Below are 21,626 nucleotides of genomic sequence, written 5' to 3' on the forward strand. Positions count from 1 at the left end.
CACGAAATGAATGGGCATGAGAATAATGCCTATTCATTATAATGTACATGAAAATCACATTAAATATGGTGTCAGCGCATGGTTTGCAATTATCCGCGGTTTCGGTCATCTGCGGTACATCATGGAGCATATCACTCGCGGATATAGGGGAACTACTGTGTGTGTGACCAGTTTCCTGTTCACCATATGGGAAAACAGTATTTTTTGAAAATCCGTGGCTGCAATGAAAAAACGAAAAATGTATTTTGTTTGGTTACTTATCGTTATAGTTAGGGCTGGGTAGGGGTTAAAGTTTTCATAGTTGGCATTAGTGTTTTTCCCATAGAAATGAATGAGTGGTCCCCAATAAGATATGATTACATGACTGTGTGTGTCTGTATGTGTGTGCGTGTGTGTGCGTGCATGTCTTTATGTGTTGTCATAAAATGAACTCAAAACATGTGCAAACTTTAGATTGCTCAGTTGGTGTGAGAGGATCAAGTAACTGTCATCTTCTTGCAGCTGATAAACTTCCTGGTTTTGTACATTTTCAGTTTCCTTTGTCTTTGTTCCCGTTTTGTTGGATGTGAATTGGAACAAATCTGTTTAATCTAAAACTAATTATTCGTTTTGAAAATCAAACAGGAAAACCGCAGAAAACAATGTTCTTCCAAGCTGCCAATATACCACAGAACACATTTAACGTAATAAACATATGCTAATTGCTCCTCTCAGTTGAGGAATACAGAGTTATGTCCATTTTTGATTTCAAGCATACATATCAAACCATTCACTCCATCTATGAAGGTCTGCTGTGCATACAGGTTTAATGAACCATCCTTAATACAGCCTTCCTCTCTTATCTTTGATAATGAGCTTGTTAATATCAGCATTTGTCTGAAGGTCAAACTTTGTTGAATTGATGATGGGTGTGGCCAGCTATAGTTGAATTACTTTAAACTAGTGGACTTGTTATGGGCTTGCCCGTAGTCCCTCTCTCTCCCTCTCGCTGTTCCTCTCATATCCTACAGGGAGCTCTAGGACATCCGGAGGCCTTTTGTAGTAAGCCCTGGGAGGTTATAAAGATCAAGAAAAGAACTCCAGAGAGAGAGAGAATCGTGATTGTTTTTCACTGCTGTGCTGTGTTACTGTGCTATATTTTGTGTGCTTTGTTGTGCTGTGCTGCAGAGTTTCTTATGATTGTATTTGTTCTTCTCGAAAGAGGATATACATATTTATATATATTGTTTGTATATTTGTCCATCAATGCTAGAAAGGGGCACTTTGTCTACCTTGTTTGTACCTGTTTTTGGCGTAGTTTCGTTTGGTCGGTAAGTGTAGTGTGTTTTGGGTGGTGGAAGTTTAGGGATTTTGTGGGTTCTTTTGGCCTGGCTTCCCCCTGGAGATGTTGCATAACCATATTGTTTTATGCACCTGTGAATATCATATCGGGCCTCTGACTCAGGCCAATTCAATTATTTTCCAAATTTTGTAGGGCCCAGGTCCCTTAAGGGCCCTTGGAATTATTCTAACTCCCTCCTCCCCCATTATGGCATTTCTGGAGATAAGCACATAATGAAATTTATTTTAATGGATATGCTTTTATTTTCACACAATAGCAGATCTGGGCTACATTCCATGATAATGGTGACTCTTAGCATCTTACAAAGACTTGAAAGGTATTTCTGATGAAAGAGGTTTACTTTTCTATGTGTTTTCCTACAATAATCCCCTAAGAGGTTGCTTAAGGGGAGACCTTTTTAAGTGCAATGTTAGTAGGCACCGGAACACCTGATTGGTTGACATTGATGGTTCAAGAATTGATTATTCCCTCCATACAGCAATTGTTTGACTGTGGCATGAGAGACAGTGGTGTTCTGTCTAACACTACAGAAATGCTTCGAAATATTACATTAATCAGAACCAGGGACAATCTAAGTACAATGCAAAATGAACAAACTGAATCCTGAATTAATAAACTGAATCATGACATGTAAATATGATTTTCGCCAACTGTAATGATCCATATGAAAAATGGTGTACGAGCCCACCTCCCCAGATTGTAATATCAGACTGTTTTAATTTGTTCCACAAAACACCTGCATGTATGTCGTTGATACTGGGACAAGCAATGGCAGAAATGCCAAAAGAAAAGTTGTATTAGTGACATAACATAAGAGAATGTCCAATGTAATAATAATAATAGTAGATTTTATTTGTAACGCACTTTACATTTAAAATAAATCTCAAAGTGCCACAAAATGTCATCCTAAAAAAACTAATAAACACATTAAAACAATTAAAACAAGCAAGTAGATAAATAAGAAATCAGTAGCCTGCAAAATTAATTGAAATCTATAAGTTGTGATAAAAAGAAATGTCTTAAGTCCTTTTTTGAAATTTTCAGTAGTCTGTGGTGCCTTCAAATGGTCCGGGAGGGTGTTCCATAGTCGAGGGGTGGCAAAACAGAAGGCCCGATCACCCGTGGTGCTGAGTTTGGTCCTGGGAAGTAAGAGACGATTTGTATTTGTATATTGTAGAGACCGTGTTGAGGTTAGGAGGATAAGTAGTTCTTTTAGGTAAATGGGGAATTTCCATAGATGCATTGATGATTGATAAGGGAAACCTTGTATTTGATCCTTGCAGAAATGGGAAGCCAGTGAAGTGACTGAAGAATGGGTGTAATATGTTTATATTTTCAAACTCTCATTAGAATCCTTGCTGCACTGTTTTGCATGTATAGGAGCCTTTGAAGATTTTTGTTGGGCATTCCAATGAAAAGTGCGTTGCAGTAGTCAAGTCTGCAAGACATAAAGGCATGAACCAGTTTTTCAGCATCTGGCAAGGTGAGGAACAAATCTTACAGGTTGATGGCTGATGAGTCAAGAGGAATGTCGTGACCGGAGACTTTAATGCTGGGTATGGAGGTGGATTGAAGCTGATGTGGGGTACCCACCAAGATCGCTTCAGTTTTGATCAGAAAATTTTGTTTCATCCACAATCTGATTCTCCTCAGGACAGATGCTGGGTATCGATGGCATTGATGGTGATGGTGCTGCTGCAGAGGAGTATTTATCAGTTTTCATGTAAAGCTGTGTGTCATCAGCATAACAGTGAAATGAAATTCCAAAGAGACTAATGATTTGGCCAAGAGGGAGCATGTATAAAGTGAAAAGGATGGGGCCAAGAACTGACCCCTGGGGCACTCCACAGGTCGCAGTGTGAGTTCGGGACCTTGCTTTCCCAAGGGAAAGGTACTCAGTTCTGTCTGTAAGATAAGATTGACACCAAGACCTGTCAGTTAGACCAATGGTGAGATGTAACCAATTGAGAAGTATATCATGGTCAATAGTGTCGAACACAGCAGACAAATCAAGGAGGATGAGCAGAGAGTCATTTGTGACTCTAATTTCTGTGCTATGGGCAGAGCGAAAACCAGACTGAAATTTTTCAAAGAGGTTTTTGTATTTGAGGTGATCCTGAATATAGATGGCAACTAGGAATGGTAGGTTGGAGATATGACTTTGAGTATGCCTTTTGATATTCCCTATAGGCCAGCTTGTGGACAGCAAGACCAGTAGCATTGTAACGCCACTCAAGGACACGCCCAGCTGCCTTAATTTTTTGTAGCACATTCGTAAACTAGTGAATGTTCTTCATTATTGACTACTAAGGACTATTCCAGGGTGTTTTTTGGGGGAAATATAGTAGACCTATATGTAAATGAACCTGCAGTGTCGACTCTTATCAACCTCATGAACCAAAGTTTGGTATACCACGACTTTGGCACATTGAGGAGGTGTGTGGATTCCAGGGACATCAGAAATAGGGAGACCTCTTCAAACCTTCCCAATAAATTAATACATATATAACCAACAGGGGGGTGGCATGGTGGTGCAGTGGTTAGCACTGTTGCCTCACACCTCTGGGACCCGGGTTCGAGTCTCCGCCTGGGTCACGTGTGTGGAGTTTGCATGTTCTCCCCATGTCATCATCAATCCTTATCTTTCTTTATAACGACGCTCATTACTGAGGCCAATTCACTGCTCATTCAGAGGGCAAGGATGAAATCTAACGAGGGTTGTAGTCGCGTACCAGAAAAAAATATTTTAACATATAGACCAGTTATATTTTAGTTAAGCTATGGTTAGTTGTGAAACTGTACCTTTAGCGATGTTAGTCTTATTTTTAATGCCAGCATCTTTTCCTTATTAATGAAAATCATATTAAATGCTTTCTTACATCACATCTTTTCAGGATGTGTTACACCCCATGCCCCCACAACTGCTGAATTGTTACATATTGCTTGCAGAGATGTGCAATCTGCGATAAGCGACAGCTAAGAGAAGCTCAGAACAACCGTACGAAAGAATGTCTTGTGGAAGGTATACTTAATTAAGGACGTTTCAGAGAACACCTCAGAAAGTTAAGGTACAGCTTAAGGTAGAATTTACGAATGATGTAGTGTTAAGAAGGCTTCAGGGAAGGTACGATACTGGAGGGCTAATGTAAGACTACCATTAGAACCTTCAATTAATCTGCCACCTTCTCCTCTTTGCTTCCTTTAAGGATTGAACTGCGTTCTTATACCCTATATTTGTCACTTACAAAGCTGAGTGATGGCGACATTCTCCAAGACAAACCCAAAAAGAATGTTCCCCAAATAATCTCTCCTAGACAAAGTATTCAGGGGTTCATCCATACCCACAAACAGAAGTCCCAAGACTCAGGAAGCACATGGCTGTCTCCACAAGCCACTGGTGCTTTACTTCATTCCAAAATCCCTACATGTAGCGCTACATATGGATTCCAGAAGGATTCTTTAGGATTTCTGTCTCATTGCTGCCACCTGCTGCTTATACATGGCATGGCACTGTAATCCCAAAGGTGATGCCACACAGCTCCCGGTAATGTTTTGTTTGGTAATTCTAACATACAGTTCTGGAAAAAATTAGAGACCGCTTTGCATTTTTTTTAAAAAGATCAGCAATCCTGCTTTAATTGTGGTTCTGCTGGCAGAAGGTTACACTGACCAGCAGGATGCTTTCAGGTTCAAAATTTCTGAGACAGTAGCACCCAAGAACAAAGTGAAGCAGGAGACACTGAAAACAACCAGGAGCCAGTCAGGTAAAGGGTAGAAGTGACCCTCTAATGCCAGAGATGACCGTTAACTTATCCAACAGTTTCTCATGAATCGGAGGATGACATCAAGTGACCTTCAAAAAGAACAGGAAACATTAAGTGCAGATGCGAAGTGCACTGCTAGGACAGGTTCCTATCAGGCTCTTAGAAGGAGGACTGGAGTCCCATGAAGCAAATAATAATAATAATATGAAAAAAACACATTTATTTATTGATAATAGTAATAATTGATAACCATTGTACTCTTAAGATATAAAATTCAGAATCATAATATTCCAAAGTAGACATGTATCAATTTTCTTAATTTTTGAAAGCTTTGTAAAACTATATTAGCCTTTGAATGCCCAATAGCTAAGCTGGATATATTATTGAAAAATGATAAATATTGCTAAATCATAACGATACATTAGTTCTCATTTTCAGAAAACTAGCTTTGTTTTTCATGGCAAGCAAAACAATAGTTTAATAAAGTTCAACATTTAAATACACCCAATATGCACATCTAATGCTATATAAAAAATATATATTTTTTCCATTTTCTAATATATTTATTTAATTTAACAATGAATCAGAAGCAAGATCCAATAAGTAATGGAGAATATTGAAAGAATTGGGATGGGATTTTACATTTGAAATAAATTACAATTATCTAAAACATTCCAACAAAAGGACAAAATATATGTTGTGGGTTATTCAGCTGGAAATGGTTTGTCTCGTCTCATCTCATCTTGGTGCCCTGCAGAGAGAAAAGATAAAATTAGAATCTTTCGCAAGTTGTTTTAAGGAAAGCTTTATTCATTTATATAATTTGTTTATAAAAAATGTTTTTACCATCTATTTCAGATATTATTAGCCATGCTATGAGAATAAAGTCATTCTTGTTAGTCATTTATGTGGGAGTATGTTGGAGGGACATGACAAAATCATGTACAGGTGGTAATAAAAGACCAGTGTGCATACAGTAAACACCTCAGCGGGACGTCCATCCAATGAGGAATGGGAAGCCAACGAGGATCATAAAGGTCAGGCCTCCTCCAGACACCTGAGGAGGCCCAGCAGAGGGATCTGATATGGGCAGGGACACACAGGGAGGGGAAGACCATTTATTAAGAGATACCATAGATCCTACTACTTTGGCTGTTTGGCTTTGACTTGGTATCAAATGATCCTGTCACAATATTAAAGACAGCAATGTAGTGCCCTGAGCATGGATTATATAAAGTGTAATCTGTTTCTTTGTAATCTTCATCATCTAGCTGTCAGCCTTAAATTATGTTTAGCTTTAAAATAAATGGTTTAGTTGACTCACAGACGAACTTCAGGCTGACAGTAGCTGTCGAAGTAATGTTGAGGAGTGGGTTCCTGGCCACACAAGTATATTGGCCTTCATTCAGAACTGAAGGATTGTGTATAGTTAGCTGAGCGCTAGCAATAGTGGCATCTTCCCCCTTGAAGATCCAATAATATTGGCTGGGAGGCTGGGAGTAGGCAAAGCAAGTGAGTTTTACCGTGACCCCGGCTTTTATTTCAGTGGGTCCTGTAATCACTGGGGTCTCTGGCCCATCTATGAAACAAACAATTACAGTAATGTAAAAACTTTTTAAACTTATGGCACACCATAACTGTCAGGGTGTCTTGTGCAACTATTCGTCTGTACATTCCCTGTGAGAAAAAATGCACTTGTTTTTAACATCTACTGTATTATAAAGGAGAAAACGTCAGTCAACCCATGCTATTATCTGAATATTTTTGTCAAAGTTTTGTTAAGGCCAAATGAACTGTGCTGTTACTACAGGATCCTATTTCATAACCCTCACCATCTGTATGTAAAGCCGTGTTCTTTGATCTGAATGAAACTGGTCCTCAACCCTGTAGCCTTTTATTCTTAAACATTCTTAGCATTAAGCAAGTATCCTTATGTGTACCTTACCCACTTTGTCTCTGAGGGCTGGGTAAAAGTTTTCCTCTTTGCATCTCCACCCATCTTGTCCATCAGGAAAAAACCTTCCCAGCCCTCAGCCTGAAACTCCACCACACCCACATGAGATCTTTCAACTTGGGAAACTGCAGTATGGGACTCCACCATGGATCAGCTGGTTGGAGTGTGTGAACTATGTGTGGACGCTACAACTAGCTATCAGCTAATGCAGGCACCTTCTTTTAGTTACTATGACCTTATTATTCAAATCTTGGTTTAATACTATGGCCACTGTCCCTAATAAATCACAAAAACTGCGCAGAAATGCCACAGAAACTGATTAATGCGATTTGCAAGGGAATGACGAAGCACACCAAGTGTTCATATTTAATGTAATATACCGAATATATGCCCCAACACACAGTTGGAAAACCATAGACCTGAAAAATAAATTATTTTTCAACCTTAGTCCTAACATATAGGAAGGATACATAAGTATGTTGATAAATATTGCTAATATTTTGGTATTGTATTCCTTACTAATAAATTACATTTATCAAATATAGTGTGTAGATTCCAAAAGAGGACCCATTACATACTTACAGTTGACCAATACAAGGTAAGCTGGGCTTGTTTTGTTGCTGAGAAGGCTGATAGCCACACACTGGTAAGATCCATCATCAAATTTCTGCACTGGACTGAAGAAGATGGAGCTGTTGTCCGCCAAGAGTGTTACGGTATTATTAAGGTGAAGAGGCTGCCCTTCTTTCAGCCAGTTAATAGCAACAGCAGGGCCAGTGACATCACAGCTCAAGGTTAGGTTCGAAAACTGAATAGGTATCGTTGGGGATGGTCTCACCAACACTGAAGATATTGCAGCTATGAAACGATAAGAGGATATAGATGTGAAGAGAGTGAGTACTGTGAGAATGTGCAGCTTTGAGCTAATTTTGCTCACAATAATTATATTTTATATGTTCTCATGAAAAGACACACAAGTGATCCTACAGATCTTATAAATTACAGATTCTGGTAGTGTAACCTTAAAGGTAGACAGCTTATGAAATGGTGCATTGGTATCTTCTTCTTTTTGCTAGGGTAAAATTAAGCTGGTATCAGGCTCTGACTCACCAATGACTCTGAGCTCCTTCTTTGAAGAGTTGTTCCTCCCTGTCACAGAGTTGAATGCGACACAGGTGTACAGCCCACTGTTAGCTGAGGTCAGCACATTGATTTTATACACAGGGCTTTGAATGACCTTAGTGCTATTGAAATACCAAGTATACTGACTGGGAGGCTGAGAGACTGCTGTGCAATTGAGGGTCACACCAGAACCTGATTCCGCTATGGCTGGTCCAGAAATAATGGGCTCTTCTGGTCCAACTGTAAGGACATTGGTGTGACATCAGCACTCTGTTGTCTCGATACAGCACATGTCAGGTACAAGTCACAATCGGGAATCTTTTAGTACTCACAGTTAACAAGCAGCTGAAACTCTGGACTGGTTTTGTTGCTCACAGCATTGTTAGCCTCGCATGTATAGATTCCATTATCAGAGAGCTGGACTGGACTGAATGTTACTGAGCTGTTGTCCTTAGAGAAAATTATTTGGTTGTTAGGAAATAAGGGCTGTCGTTCTTTCTGCCACAAAATGAATCTGGGTCTCCCGATGACTTCACAAACAAGAAGGAATGTGCGATTTTGAATGGGTTGTCTTGCACTTGCATTAATATTGACTCTGGTTATAGGATCTGTAAATGCAACATTTGGGATTATGCAAAAAAAAACACATTGCTGTTTTAGTTAAATAGTTTAAATGCTGTTTTAGTTTTAGTAAGAAAGTCTGAAGGAGATTTTCTGAACCTTATAGTCTCAGTTGTGCTTGTATTTATGTATGAAACACAAAGTTAGTAACTATGACTGAAATATTCTAATAGCAATTCATCTTTGTATACGAGTAGATGACCTTAAGCTGAAAGAAGTAGAAATACTGAGAATAACAGAAAAGGAGACACACCGCTCAATCACTGAATTCAGGTGTATTGTTCAGATCCATTGGCACAGGTGTATGAAATCAAGTACCTAGCCACGCAGTCAGGTTTATGAACATTTGTGAAAGGGTCATTCTGAAGAGCTGAGTGATCTCAATCATGGTACTGTCATAGGGTGTCATATTTGCAATGTCAGTTTGTGCAATTTCTTCCCTTCTAGATATTCCACAGTCAACTGAAAGTAGTATTATTGCAAAGTGGAAGTGTTTAGGAACAACAGAAACTCAGCCACGTGCCAAGTGGCAGACCACGTAAGGTAACAGAGTGGGATCACTGAGTGCTGAGGCGCAAAGCACACCACCACTGGACTATGAAGCAGTCGAAACATGTCCTGTGGAGTGAGGAATCTAGCTTCCCTGTCTTGTAGTCTAATGGAAGTTTGGTGGATGCCAGGGTAATGTTACCTTATGGAATATTATATAGCACTCTAAGTTAGTAAATGTAATTCTTAGGACTATACCGTAAAGATGTAATCTGCAGAACATAATATGACCTCGTAACCTTTAGAGAATATAGCCCAATTACTGCTGCATGATATAGCCAAAATACGTATTTCTGTACCTAATGTTAGCCTCAAAGTTTCTGTATCTTATTTTAGCCCTGGTTGTATGAATGTGTGCCTTATTCAGCTTTGCAGCTTATTGCTATGTTGAAGGCCAAAGAATATAATTGGCTCTGTAGCTAAGCAACATGCAATCAGAATGCTACTGTTCATTATTGGAAAAACACCTGGGTTCTCACAATAGCTCTATGTCCTTGGCTGTTTTTTGGGCTTGCTGCTTTGAGTATACAAAACATTGTAGAGGCCATTTTGCTATGACTATGTTTCCAGAAGGAAATGATTGGCAAGATATTATCTGTTACATTGGGTGGAGCTTAATTGTGCTCTGTTTCTGACGTCATAAGCGAGAGGGGGCGTGTCCCTTATTCTGATTGGTCAGGGGCTTATCTCTATATACCATACATGCTTATGCCACGTGTTGTCGATAGGGGGACATATGGTTTGGGAGATTGCCGTTAAACTTTAATAGAATAAAAATACATTACATGTATTTATTAATGTGCTTTTTTAAATTAAGTTTTAAGGAATAATAAAACATATAGCAGGATGAATGCAAGCTAGCACATACAAGTCCAGTGGGGGTCCGTCCGGCCCGTAGCCGCGTGTTGTTAGTAAGCGCCACGGCGTATTTTAAAAGAAGAAAGCACCAAAATGTTTTAAAGACGAAAAACTTTAGTGCTATTTTAAAAGAAAAGCAGACGGAATTTAAACAAGTACAAACATGCCCGAAAGAAGCAGAAGAGCACATTTAAACAAGCACAAGCGAAACCAATAAACATACCGCACGTCGTTTTAAAAGAAGAGAGCACTCATTACATTTAACCACCACGTTAAAAGAAAGACTTTAGTGATATTTACCAGGTTGGAGAAATCATTTAAGCAGCAAAGTTTTAGAAGAAATAGGGCGAAACGATCCCGGAGCTTGGACACATGCGATTGGTCTGTTTGAACAACGCGGTCGAAATGAACGATCGATAGTCCAGCGCTTAGCGCATGTGCACCCACACCGACATTCAAAATGGCGACACCGGCGGAGCGCCTGTTAATTCAAATAAACCCCTATAACCATAAAGTTTTTAAATAATGAAGCACTTTTCTGCCAATGTGAATAATAAAGTAAAGAGCTCTAAGCATTTTCGACAGCAATAATCAAGGAATAACACGGTTAATTCTTGTTTAAATAGGCGCATGCGCTCTCTCTGGCTCGCTCTCATGTAGCGCATGCGCGTAGAGCCACACAGTATTTCCTTCAAAGAGCCGACTCGTTGCGTCAAGCAACTGTCAAAATGGAAGCAAAATGGCTACCAGCGGAAATTGTCGTGATGCTAACCGTTGGCCCAGGACTGTGAGAAGCGGACAGCCAGCAGGCCCATCCTGGCAGAATGCACACTAATTCTTTATCTTAAGCTTGTTTATTTGTAAATAATATAAAATAATCTATTTCTAATTTAAATAAAAGTCAATCTCTAACACAACTTCCCCAGTTTTAGCTGCATTTAGGCAAAATTTATCTACGTCTGGTTAATCAAAAGGAATAAAGCACTATAACTTGAAAAGATGTATGACACATTAGTATACATTTTTAAACAATAGCATTTAAGGAATAAAAACAATTTACTTGTATTTTGTTAGTTTATTATTAATTTAATAGCTGTAGGAACTAGTGAACGATACTTAGCAACATACATCAAAAAACATTTTAAAAACTTCGGTAGATTAAACCCCCAACGCCCGGACTATGTACTGTCATGCTAGATTGGTTAGATAGGCAGAGTCTTATCGCGGAGCAGCAGGCGGGTGTGTAGAAACGACCAAGAATTTAGAACACATTTAGCTCTTTTGTTATAGCGCTATTTTAAATTAGTATGAGTGGAATATAAATCATTTAGACAATGAGAATTGAGGAAGAACCTAAACAACAGTGTATCAGCCTCAGTAATGATTCGACAAACAGCGTAGTTCTGGTACATATGACCGACCCGTTTGAACAACGCGACTGAAATGTTTACCCGAGACTGCACCAATCTTGCGCATGCGCACTCACGCATTTAAAAATGGCGACAACGGGGAAACATGCTGCTCTATTATTTCAAATAAGCCCCTTTAACCACATCGTTTTTTAAATAATGAAACTCTTTTTCGGCTAATGTGTTGGTTAAAATAGAACATCCGAAGCATTTCGACAACAAGAATCAAGGAATAACGCGGGTGACCCTTGTTAAAATAACTCTCGCTCTCTCTCCATGTCGCGCTTGTGCGTGCAACCACGATACCCACACACCACTGTCTTTTATTGAAAACAGCTGAGGCAAGTCGCTTTCTGAACTTTAAAGTGTGTACACAATAAGTAAACGTGTGTAAAGGAAGTATAAAATGTGTTATAAAGCACATAGCTAACGATAATTAAAGAATTTAAGCATAATAGCCCAGACGTATCATGGCCTATAGCTGGTAGAAATGGAGCTATAATACGGCCTACAAGATAAAAGCATATGGCCCCAAATTGGAATCAGTAGTCTTTAAAAGAATAAAATACATTATATGAATTTATTAATGCAATATTCTAAATATGTTTTAATGCATAATAATTTTAACGGGGTCACCGGACGCGTTGAGCTTTTCTAGCTAGAGAAGAAATAGAGTCGGGCAGTTTTTAATGGTAAAAGCAGTAGTTGTGTATTGTTAACGGTTTATTTTTAACAAAATGTCCAATTTTATATCAGTAAAAACACAGCAATCCCGTTTTAGGGGGGGATTTATGCGTATTGCATGTCTAGACATGTCGGTCAGCTAATGTCCGCGGCAGTGGGAAACGGAGCGTCGGCACAAGAGCTTTTGGAGTTGTCAGCGATAAGCCTATGAGAAGGAAGCGTCAATGAAACAAAATGGCCGCCTGAGTGTGAGAAGCAGACAGACAGCATTCCCATCTCAGCAGAAAGCACTTTACCTCTATTTGTTAATCTGTTTTATTCGTAAATAGTATAAAATAATATATTTCTACCTCTCTTGGAGCCGGCACCTTATCGTGGTGGAGAGGTTTGCGTGTTCCAGTGATCTCAGGAGCTATGTTGTCTGGGGCTTTATGCCCCTGGTAGGGTCACCCAAGGCAAACAGGTCCTGGGTGAGGAACCAGACAAAGTGCGGCTCAGAAGAACCCCTATGAAGAAAACAAGTTTGGAACCACGATTTCCCTTGCCTGGACGCGGGTCACCGGGGCACCCCCCTGGAGCCAGGCCTGGGGGTGGGGCTCGATGGCGAGCGCATGGTGGCCAGGCCTACACCCATGGGGCCTGGTCGGGCACAGCCCGAACAAGGCAAGTGGGTCCCCCTTCCAATGGGCTCACCACCCATGTGAGGGGCCTTAGGGGTCGGGTGGAATGTGATCTGGGCGGCGGCCGAAGGCAGGGACCTTGGCGGTCCGATCCTCGGCTACAGAAGCTAGCTCTAGGGACATGGAATATCACCTCTGGTTCTGTTGGCCTCCGTGACCTTCAGCTCTCACTGGGGCAGTTCGCAGCCGAGTGTGAAGCGGCTGGGATGAGAATCAGCGCCTCCAAATCCGAGACCATGGTTCTCAGCCGGAAAAGGGTAGAATGCTCTGTCCGGGTTGGGGATGGGGTCCTCCCCCAAGTGGAGGAGTTTAAGTATCTCGGGATCTTGTTCACGAGTGGGGGAACGGTGGAACGGGAGGTCGACAGGCGGATCGGTGCGGCGTCAGCAGTCATGCGGGCGCTGCATCGGTCTGTCATGGTGAAGAGAGAGCTGAGCCAAAAGGCGAAGCTCTCGATTTACCAGTCGATCTACGTTCCTACCCTCACCTATGGTCATGAGCTATGGGTAGTGACTGAAAGAACGAGATCGCGGGTGCAAGCGGCCGAAATGAGTTTCCTCCGCAGGGTGGCTGGGCTCTCCCTTAGAGATAGGGTGAGGAGTTCAGTCATTCGGGAGGGACTCAGAGTAGAGCCGCTGCTCCTCCGCATCGAGAGGAGCCAGATGAGGTGGCTCGGGCATCTGATTCAGATGCCTCCGGGACGCCTCCCTGGGGAGGTGTTCCGGGCATGTCCCACTGGGAGGAGACCCCGGGGAAGACCCAGGACACGCTGGAGGGACTATGTCTCCCGGCTGGCCTGGGAACACCTCGGGATCCCCCCAGAGGAGCTGGATGAAGTGGCCGAGGAGAGGGAAGTCTGGGCTTCCCTGCTGAGACTGCTGCCCCCGCGACCCGACCCCGGATAAGCGGAAGATAATGGATGGATGGATGGATGAATATATTTCTAATTGAAGTCGATGTCTAACACCACAGCTCTGGGGCTCTAGCATAACCCCAGACGCCCCGCTGCGGGCCTGTGGGGCTGGATGAAGTATTTAACTTCAATTGTTTAATCAGCGGGATAAAGTGCCGTAACTTAAATGGTCGTATGACAAATTAGTATAAAGTTTTAAGCCAATAAGATATAATTAAAAAAATAATTTAGTTGTATTTTGTTTTATTTTCAATAAAATGCACTCAGTGCATTATTAATTTAATAGATGCAGGAACTAGTGAGCTGTATTTAGTAACATACATCAAAAACATCTTCAAGATTCCAATATGGAAGGTAACTGACAAAGTTTTCAAGCAGAATTCACAAAACATGGCACCGCAAGGAGTCCGTTCGATTTGGAGATGGCACCGTAGTCCCGGATAGGAACTATGGTGAGTGGTATTTATCTACGTACTTCAAAAACATTTTAAAAGCTTTGTTAGATTAATAGCTTAGTTATTTTTATAATTTAAGGGATAAAAAACATTTGTCGTGTTTGTCAGTGTGTTATTTTAAGTAAATTAAATGCATTATTTTCTAACGGCAAAAGCCCTGTCATGTTTTAGGTGCGAAATTATATGGACTAGCAACTGTCTCTGGGGGAGCAGCACCCGATTAGGTACTATTAAGCAGTATTTAGTGACAAGCATCATAACACATTTTTAAAAACTTTGACAGAATAAAGTCTTAGTTATTTTAATAAATACGTTTTTCAGTAAATGTTTATTCATGCGCATGGACACAAACACACACACCCCGGAGGTCGGGGGGGGGGGGGCTTTAGACCAACTTTAGGTTGCTGATCGCAATGTGTGACCAAACCCCAAAGCACCCTAACTTAGTCGTTTACTAACTTATCGCGAAAAAACAGACAGAAATAGACTTGTAAATTTTAAAGAAAAGACATTAACTGTTTTTGTTAATGTTTAAAGGTATACAAACTACATTTGGATTGGACATGCACACAAAAACACAAAAAAAGAGTTTGCTCAATCAAAAAAAAACACCAGACATATATACTTCACGTTTTATATTAAAATGTATAAGGATTGTTTTGTTATAGCGAAATTTTAAATTAATATGAGTGTGATATAAGTCATTTAGGCAACAAGATTTGAGGAAAAACCTAAATAGCGGCTAGAAATTACCGACCAGGCAGGCAGAAGTGTGCTTTCCTTATCTCACAAGTCATGGAAGGGTGGGGTGGGGGACACACAAGTGTGGGGTAGGAACTGTGGAATCAGGCAGGGGTGTAAGAATTTAGGATATATTCTTGTTATTTTAAAGGTGTACATGATTATTTAATTACATTTAATAGGAACTAGTAAGCTGCATTTAGCAAATCTGTGCCGTTCAGTTCAGCGCATGCGCAAAAAACCTTTTGGCGGTATCCTAGTGAAAGGGCAGAGTGCAACAGTCAGGTCAGTTATGGGAATGGGAAGCAACAAATGAGGCCCAAAGTTAGAGGATGCGTCAGCTGCATTGTTTCGGTCTGCTGCGTGGGATCATTTTGGATGTTGTGCTACCTACAGTGACGGCGATAAAAAAAGTGGAGAAAAAAACTGCGACATTGTGCAAGCACCGTGCAACATATGTTGCTTATGCTAGCACCAACACATCCAGTATGTTGGCTCATCCCTGGACACATTATCCCAGTATGTCAATTGACAGCACATGAAAGAGAGACTCGGGTAGGAAAGAATGACTTCTACTCCCCGCTGCTTTTAAAGAGCTTTTCAGTGAAAAGTCAGACAGGGCAAAAGCCATAACTAAAGCATTGGGATGCCTCATAGCTAAAGATATGCAGCCATATGCCATAGTGGGGGACACGGGATTTCAGCATATGACTAAAGTACTCAAGCTGCGGTATAATATTCCCTCCTGCAGACATTTCAACAACACGGTAATTCCTGAGCTTTACCATGAGACGCAACGAGGAGTTGTCAAAGAGTTTCTGTGGATGCAGATCCACTTACATGGTGGAAATACGAGCATAAGTATCTACAGGACTACATGACATGTCTGATAACTAATATTTTAAAAACCGTAAGTGGTGGATTTTCTACTGCTGATGTATGATACTTCTGGAGTGTTGACAAAATAGAAAAAAACTGAACCGAACCTAAAACCGTGACCAGCAACCATGATACGAACTGAATTGTGAACCGTTCCACCCCTCCTGGGTAGAGGTTAAGGTCGTTTTGCTGGGAGTGAAGTTTTCCGCATAGAAATGCGGTATGAATGGAGAGTCCCCACAAAGATATAATTACAAACCTGTGTGTGTGTGCATGTGTATCATCCATCCATCCATCCATTTTCCAAACCGCTTATCCTATTGGGTCGCGGGGGGTCCGGAGCCTATCCCGGAATCAATGGGCACGAGGCAGGGAACAACCCAGGATGGGGGGCCAGCCCATCGCAGGGCACACTCACACACCACTCACTCACACATGCACACCTACGGGCAATTCAGCAACTCCAATTAGCCTCAGCATGTTTTTGGACTGTGGGGGGAAACCGGAGTACCCGGAGGAAACCCCACGACGACACGGGGAGAACATGCAAACTCCACACACATGTGACCCAGGCGGAGACTCGAACCCGGGTCCCAGAGGTGTGAGGCGACAGTGCTAACCACTGCACCACCATGCCGCCCCCCATGTGTATCATACACACATAAAATAAAATGACTATAAGATGAGTTTATGTATTTATGTACATAAGATTACACAAGTCTTTAGCTAGTTGTGCGTTATGCAAGACAAGAACATGACTGCCAATAGGATGTTGGGTTACATCTCTAGGTATGTGGAGTTTAAGTCAAGGGATGTAACGCTACGATTATATAATTCCTTGGTAAGACCCCACCTAGAATATTGTGCGCAGGTTTGGTCACCATACCTTAAGAAGGACATTACTGCCTTAGAAAGGGTGCAACGTAGGGCTACGAGAATGATTCCAGGTCTTAAAGAAATGTCTCATGAGGAGAGGTTAGCTGAGCTGAATCTGTTTAGCCTTGAGCAAAGGTGACTAAGGGGGGACATGATCCAGGTATATAAAATTCTAACAGGTCGAGATGCTGTTCACCCAAATGGCTATTTCAGTATTAGTTTAAATACTACTCGTGGCCATAAGTGGAAATTAGCGGGAGAACATTTTAAAATGAATTTGAGGAGTTAGAGTATGGGATAGTCTCCCTATTAGTGTAGTGCAAGCTAAAACCCTGGGTTCCTTTAAATCAGAGCTAGATAAGATTTTAACAACTCTGAGCTATTATTTCAGTTCTCCCCAAATGAGCTTTATGGGCCGAATGTCCTCCTTTTGTTTGTAAATGTACTTATGTTCTTATGACTTTTCTGAAAAAATCACTGTGCGCTCCATCCATGCAGTGGGTTTTCTATCCACAATGAAACCGTCCGGTAGTATAATCTTAAAGGTAGACACCATATGAGCGAATGCAGTAATGTCTTTTTCATTTTGCCAAGATAAAACTAAAATTAAGCTGTGATCAGGCTCTGACTCACCGATGACTGTGAGCTGCTCCTCTGAAGAGCTGTTCCTCCCTGTCACAGAGTTGAATGCGACACAGGTGTACAGCCCACTGTTAGCTGAGGTCAGTACATTGATTTTATACACAGGGCTTTGAGTGACCTTGGTACCATTGAAATACCAAGTATACTGACTGGGAGGCTGAGAGGCTGCTGTGCAATTGAGGGTCACACCAGAACCTGCTTCCGCTATGGCTGGTCCAGAAATAATGGGCTTTTCTGGTCCAACTGTAAGGCAGAGGAAATTGGTGGGGCATCAGTACTCTTAATACAGCACATGTCATGTACCAGTCACAAGTGGGAATCTTTCGGTACTCACAGTTAACTAGCAGCTGAAACTCTGGACTGGTTTTGTTGCTCACAGCATTATTAGCCTCACATACATAGATTCCATTATCAGAGAGCTGGACTGGACTAAATGTCACTGAGCTGTTTCGCTTAGAGAATGTAATTCTCTTATTTGGATAGAGGGGCCAGCCATCCTTCAACCAGATAATGGAATGAACTTTCTGTGAAACAGTGCAGTTTAGTGTGAATGTCTGGTTGTCTGTTGGCTGTGGTCCAGTGTAGGTCAAGTTGACCCATGATATTAGCTCTGGAAAAAAAAGCATATTAATGATTAATCTTATATGTAACACAAGTGGCATTAGCTCATAAAAATCACAGATTATCCCATACTTAACAAATGAAGTATTTAACATTTTCTTACCCATTATGTCTATCCGTCTTCCAACACTGGCAGATTTGAGGGTTACATTATTGTAAGCCCAGCAGGTATAATTTCCAGTCTGATTCTGTTTAACATTTTGGAGAATGAGACTGGAGCTATTCTGGTTCAAAATTTTTCCATTAAAGTCCCACTGATAGGATGCAGGAGGGTTTGATTGGGAGTAGCAGGACAAGGTGAGATCAGAGCCAGTCCTGTAGGCAGTCTCACGTGGCTTTATGGTTAGACGGAGGTCACTTGGGCCATCTGGGGGAGTAAACACCCACAGCACTGCTGACACACTATAGGATGCAGTCAGTATTCAAATGAAACTAAATGAAACGAAAGTAAATGAAATTGTATTAGTGTTCTGGGCTTCAATTTACTTGGTGAAATGGAGAAAGAAATGCCATCAACACTCCTCAGCAATCACCTTTGCAATGTATCCATTAACATGTGATAAAATGTCTGTTATCTAATCATTTTACTTACATTTGATATCAAAGAGGATTGCCTTGCTGGTCTCATTACTGACGGCATTGGAAACCATGCAGTACATTGGACCTTTGTCATACCTTGACACGCTAGATATGGTGAGTGTGCGGTTATCATCACTCAGTTGAACATGATCAGTCACTTTGATGTCAGAGCTCCTGTTTAACCAATGGAAAGTCATTGAGGAGCCAGCAGCAGAACAAATGATACTGACTGAATCATGGAATTCAATTAAGTCAGTAGCATTAGCACTCACTGACACGTTGGACACCGGCACTGGAAGGAATTACAAATGGTAAAATCATTAAATTTTTCTGATGAAATGAAAAATCCTTTTTTTTTTACCGTTAGTTACCTATATATAATAAAATAAAATATATATTTCTAAATTTCTTATCTTTAAAAAAAATCATATTAGTCTATGTAGTATGTAAAGTAATCAATCAGAAATTAATTAGATTTTTAAAATGGCTGATTTTATTTAACTTGAGAAGCAATTGAATACAAACAAGTTAGAGGCTTTATGTGGTTTTAGCAATAGAAATAGCTTTATGACTTTCAAAGGGGCATACAATCTCACTATTGAAGTACCTCATACAAACACAGTGCATTTAATTTTAGCATGTAAAGGATATTAAATAATATTAAATCACATGTTTGTAATGCTAAAACTTACCCAGGACAGACAAAGTTATGTTAGCCATAATTAATGGCATAAATCCTTGCAAGACATAAAGTCCTGAATCATTTAGAGTCACAGACTCATGAAACAGAGACCCAGTAGTGCTGTTGAATGTGATGCGGTTTTCATACGTATTCAAAAGATGTGGTTCACTCTCAGGAAACCACATTACGATGACAATGCCATTATATGACCAGATCCCAGCTTTGATAACAGTCGGGGGGAAAATACTGAAGGTCACATTTTCTCCCACACAAATGGGATTCTTAGAAGGTTTTATTCTCACATTACAAAGACCTATGGGAGAGTGGAGAATATCAGTAAAGAATGCCACTTCATTGTTGTGATGATCAGTCTTGATTTTAATGTGTGAAAAGTATACCACAAATATATAATCTTTGTAAAACTAAATATGATAGTGTGATGCTGAGCCCAAAAGAACCACAGTGCATTTTAGTACAAACATTTCTCGTTTACTAGAAGCATCTCCTGGGTAAATATTATCATTCCTAGGAAGTCAATTTGATTAGCCAGCAATAATATTGTAGTTTAAATTTATATTTATATTTTATAAATATTTATATTGCATGGATATTGAAGTAACACATTTAATCAACAATATGCATGTTTGGTTCCAGGATCATTTATGATTCTGTAAACAGATATACGGTTCTTTGATTAGGTTCTTTTTAACTGTTAAATTGATTTGACTTCTTCATCAAGGATTTTTCCTTAGTTCAGAACCCCACAATAAATAACTGCTACTCAGTATAAATCAAAAATGTTATTTTGTTGATAAAGTTTTGTCGTTATGTGAATGAAAAGAGATGCTTTTCTTCGAACCACAACATATTTTATACAGAATTAATATTATTAACTTTCAGGATTGTCATCATATTACTACATTTATTGTAAAGTAATTTCCATTACCTTTGGAGAGGAAAACCAGTATCAAGAGCAGAATGCATGTCTCAGTTCGCTCCATTTTCTGTTGTCTGTCACAAATGAACGAGGCACTTGTAATGCGATCAGGTAGCCCAGCCCTCCGCTAATATGCAAAAATGGGTGATACTCTCATCAGCAAATCCTATTTGATGATATTCCCTTCAGCTAATATTTAGTCAGTTCACAAGGTGCATTGGCCAGATGATTAAAAAAGAACACCTCTCCTCCGCTATCAGTACCACATCAAAAGTCCCACACCCTATGATTGTGCTTCCATTTTTCTGAAATGCACACAAAGGTATGTTCATGCAGGTTCTGTGACAGTACAGATCAGGGCTTTGGTTAAACAAATATTTTCAGCACAAGTACCTATTCCGGTGCCCTCCCTAAAAAAATGCAGATATTTTTAATATTAATTGCAGCTATTGTTGTTGAACTGACCGTATGATAAATAGGGCTGGGGCCAAAGGAAAGTTCATCTTCCCAGTTAAAAAAACATAAAGGGACTCAGTCTTGGGGATTTAACCTCACCGTGCCTCTACCCTGTCTTTATCAGCCCCGCACCTGGCTTAATTCACAATGGTATGTGTTCTTTCGCAATGTCATGTGGGGCATTATCATCTCAAAGAAACCACCTCTCATAGTTCTGGTGACATTCAGATATCACAGCTCTGCAAGGTGAATTCTGAAGTATTTCATAATGGAATAAACAAATTTGGAGGGTGCCATTACTGCTGGGTCACATTACATTTTACATTATGCAGGGTCACAACCTGGCAGTAAGTTTTCATTACCAATAAAATAATAAGATGATTCCACAAGAGTACTAAATCATGTTACATATTATGCGAAATTTGGTTTGAGATGAAGGGCCCATTTTTGTGGAAGATTAGATTTACAAAATGTCCTAAAAATAGGATGATGTCATTATATAAAAATAACTTTATAAGTTTTTGTAATCTCATGCAACAAGATATTGGGTGTGTGTGTTTGATTTAAAAAATTAATGCTTTTATGATGAAGAACCACACCCCATTTTAAAAAAGGGAATTGAAAAACGTTTGAGTTTCCTGGTCCCCATAAGGGAAAACTCAATTTAATAAAAATCCGTGACTGCAATGAAAATACTAAAAATGCAAAAACTCGGGTTGGGTAGAGGTTAAGGGTAGGGGTTAAGGTTGTCATAGTTAGTGTTCGCATTTTTCCCATAGAAATGAATGGTCCCCATAAAGATCTGTTTACCCAATACGCGTGTGCGTGTGTGTGTGCATGTGTGTGTGTGTGTGTGTGTGTG

General features: G+C 40.3%; 1 protein-coding gene across 1 annotated transcript; it reads right to left on the reverse strand.

Moving 5' to 3' along the window:
• Positions 1-5,431: 5,431 nt before the first annotated feature.
• LOC125748297 (carcinoembryonic antigen-related cell adhesion molecule 5-like) lies at positions 5,432-19,793 on the reverse strand. The gene is made up of 12 exons (XM_049024268.1): positions 19,382-19,793; positions 18,703-18,981; positions 18,214-18,477; positions 17,824-18,099; positions 17,481-17,732; positions 8,515-8,790; positions 8,330-8,422; positions 8,171-8,209; positions 7,643-7,918; positions 6,431-6,685; positions 6,091-6,186; positions 5,432-5,857 (listed from the first exon to the last, which is right to left on the reverse strand). The coding sequence occupies exons 1-11, from the start codon at positions 19,554-19,556 to the stop codon at positions 6,092-6,094; spliced, it is 2,280 nt and encodes a 759-aa protein (XP_048880225.1). The 5' UTR covers positions 19,557-19,793; the 3' UTR covers positions 5,432-5,857; position 6,091.
• Positions 19,794-21,626: the final 1,833 nt, after the last annotated feature.

Source organism: Brienomyrus brachyistius, chromosome 9, assembly GCF_023856365.1.
Source record: "Brienomyrus brachyistius isolate T26 chromosome 9, BBRACH_0.4, whole genome shotgun sequence".
NCBI lineage: Eukaryota > Metazoa > Chordata > Actinopteri > Osteoglossiformes > Mormyridae > Brienomyrus > Brienomyrus brachyistius.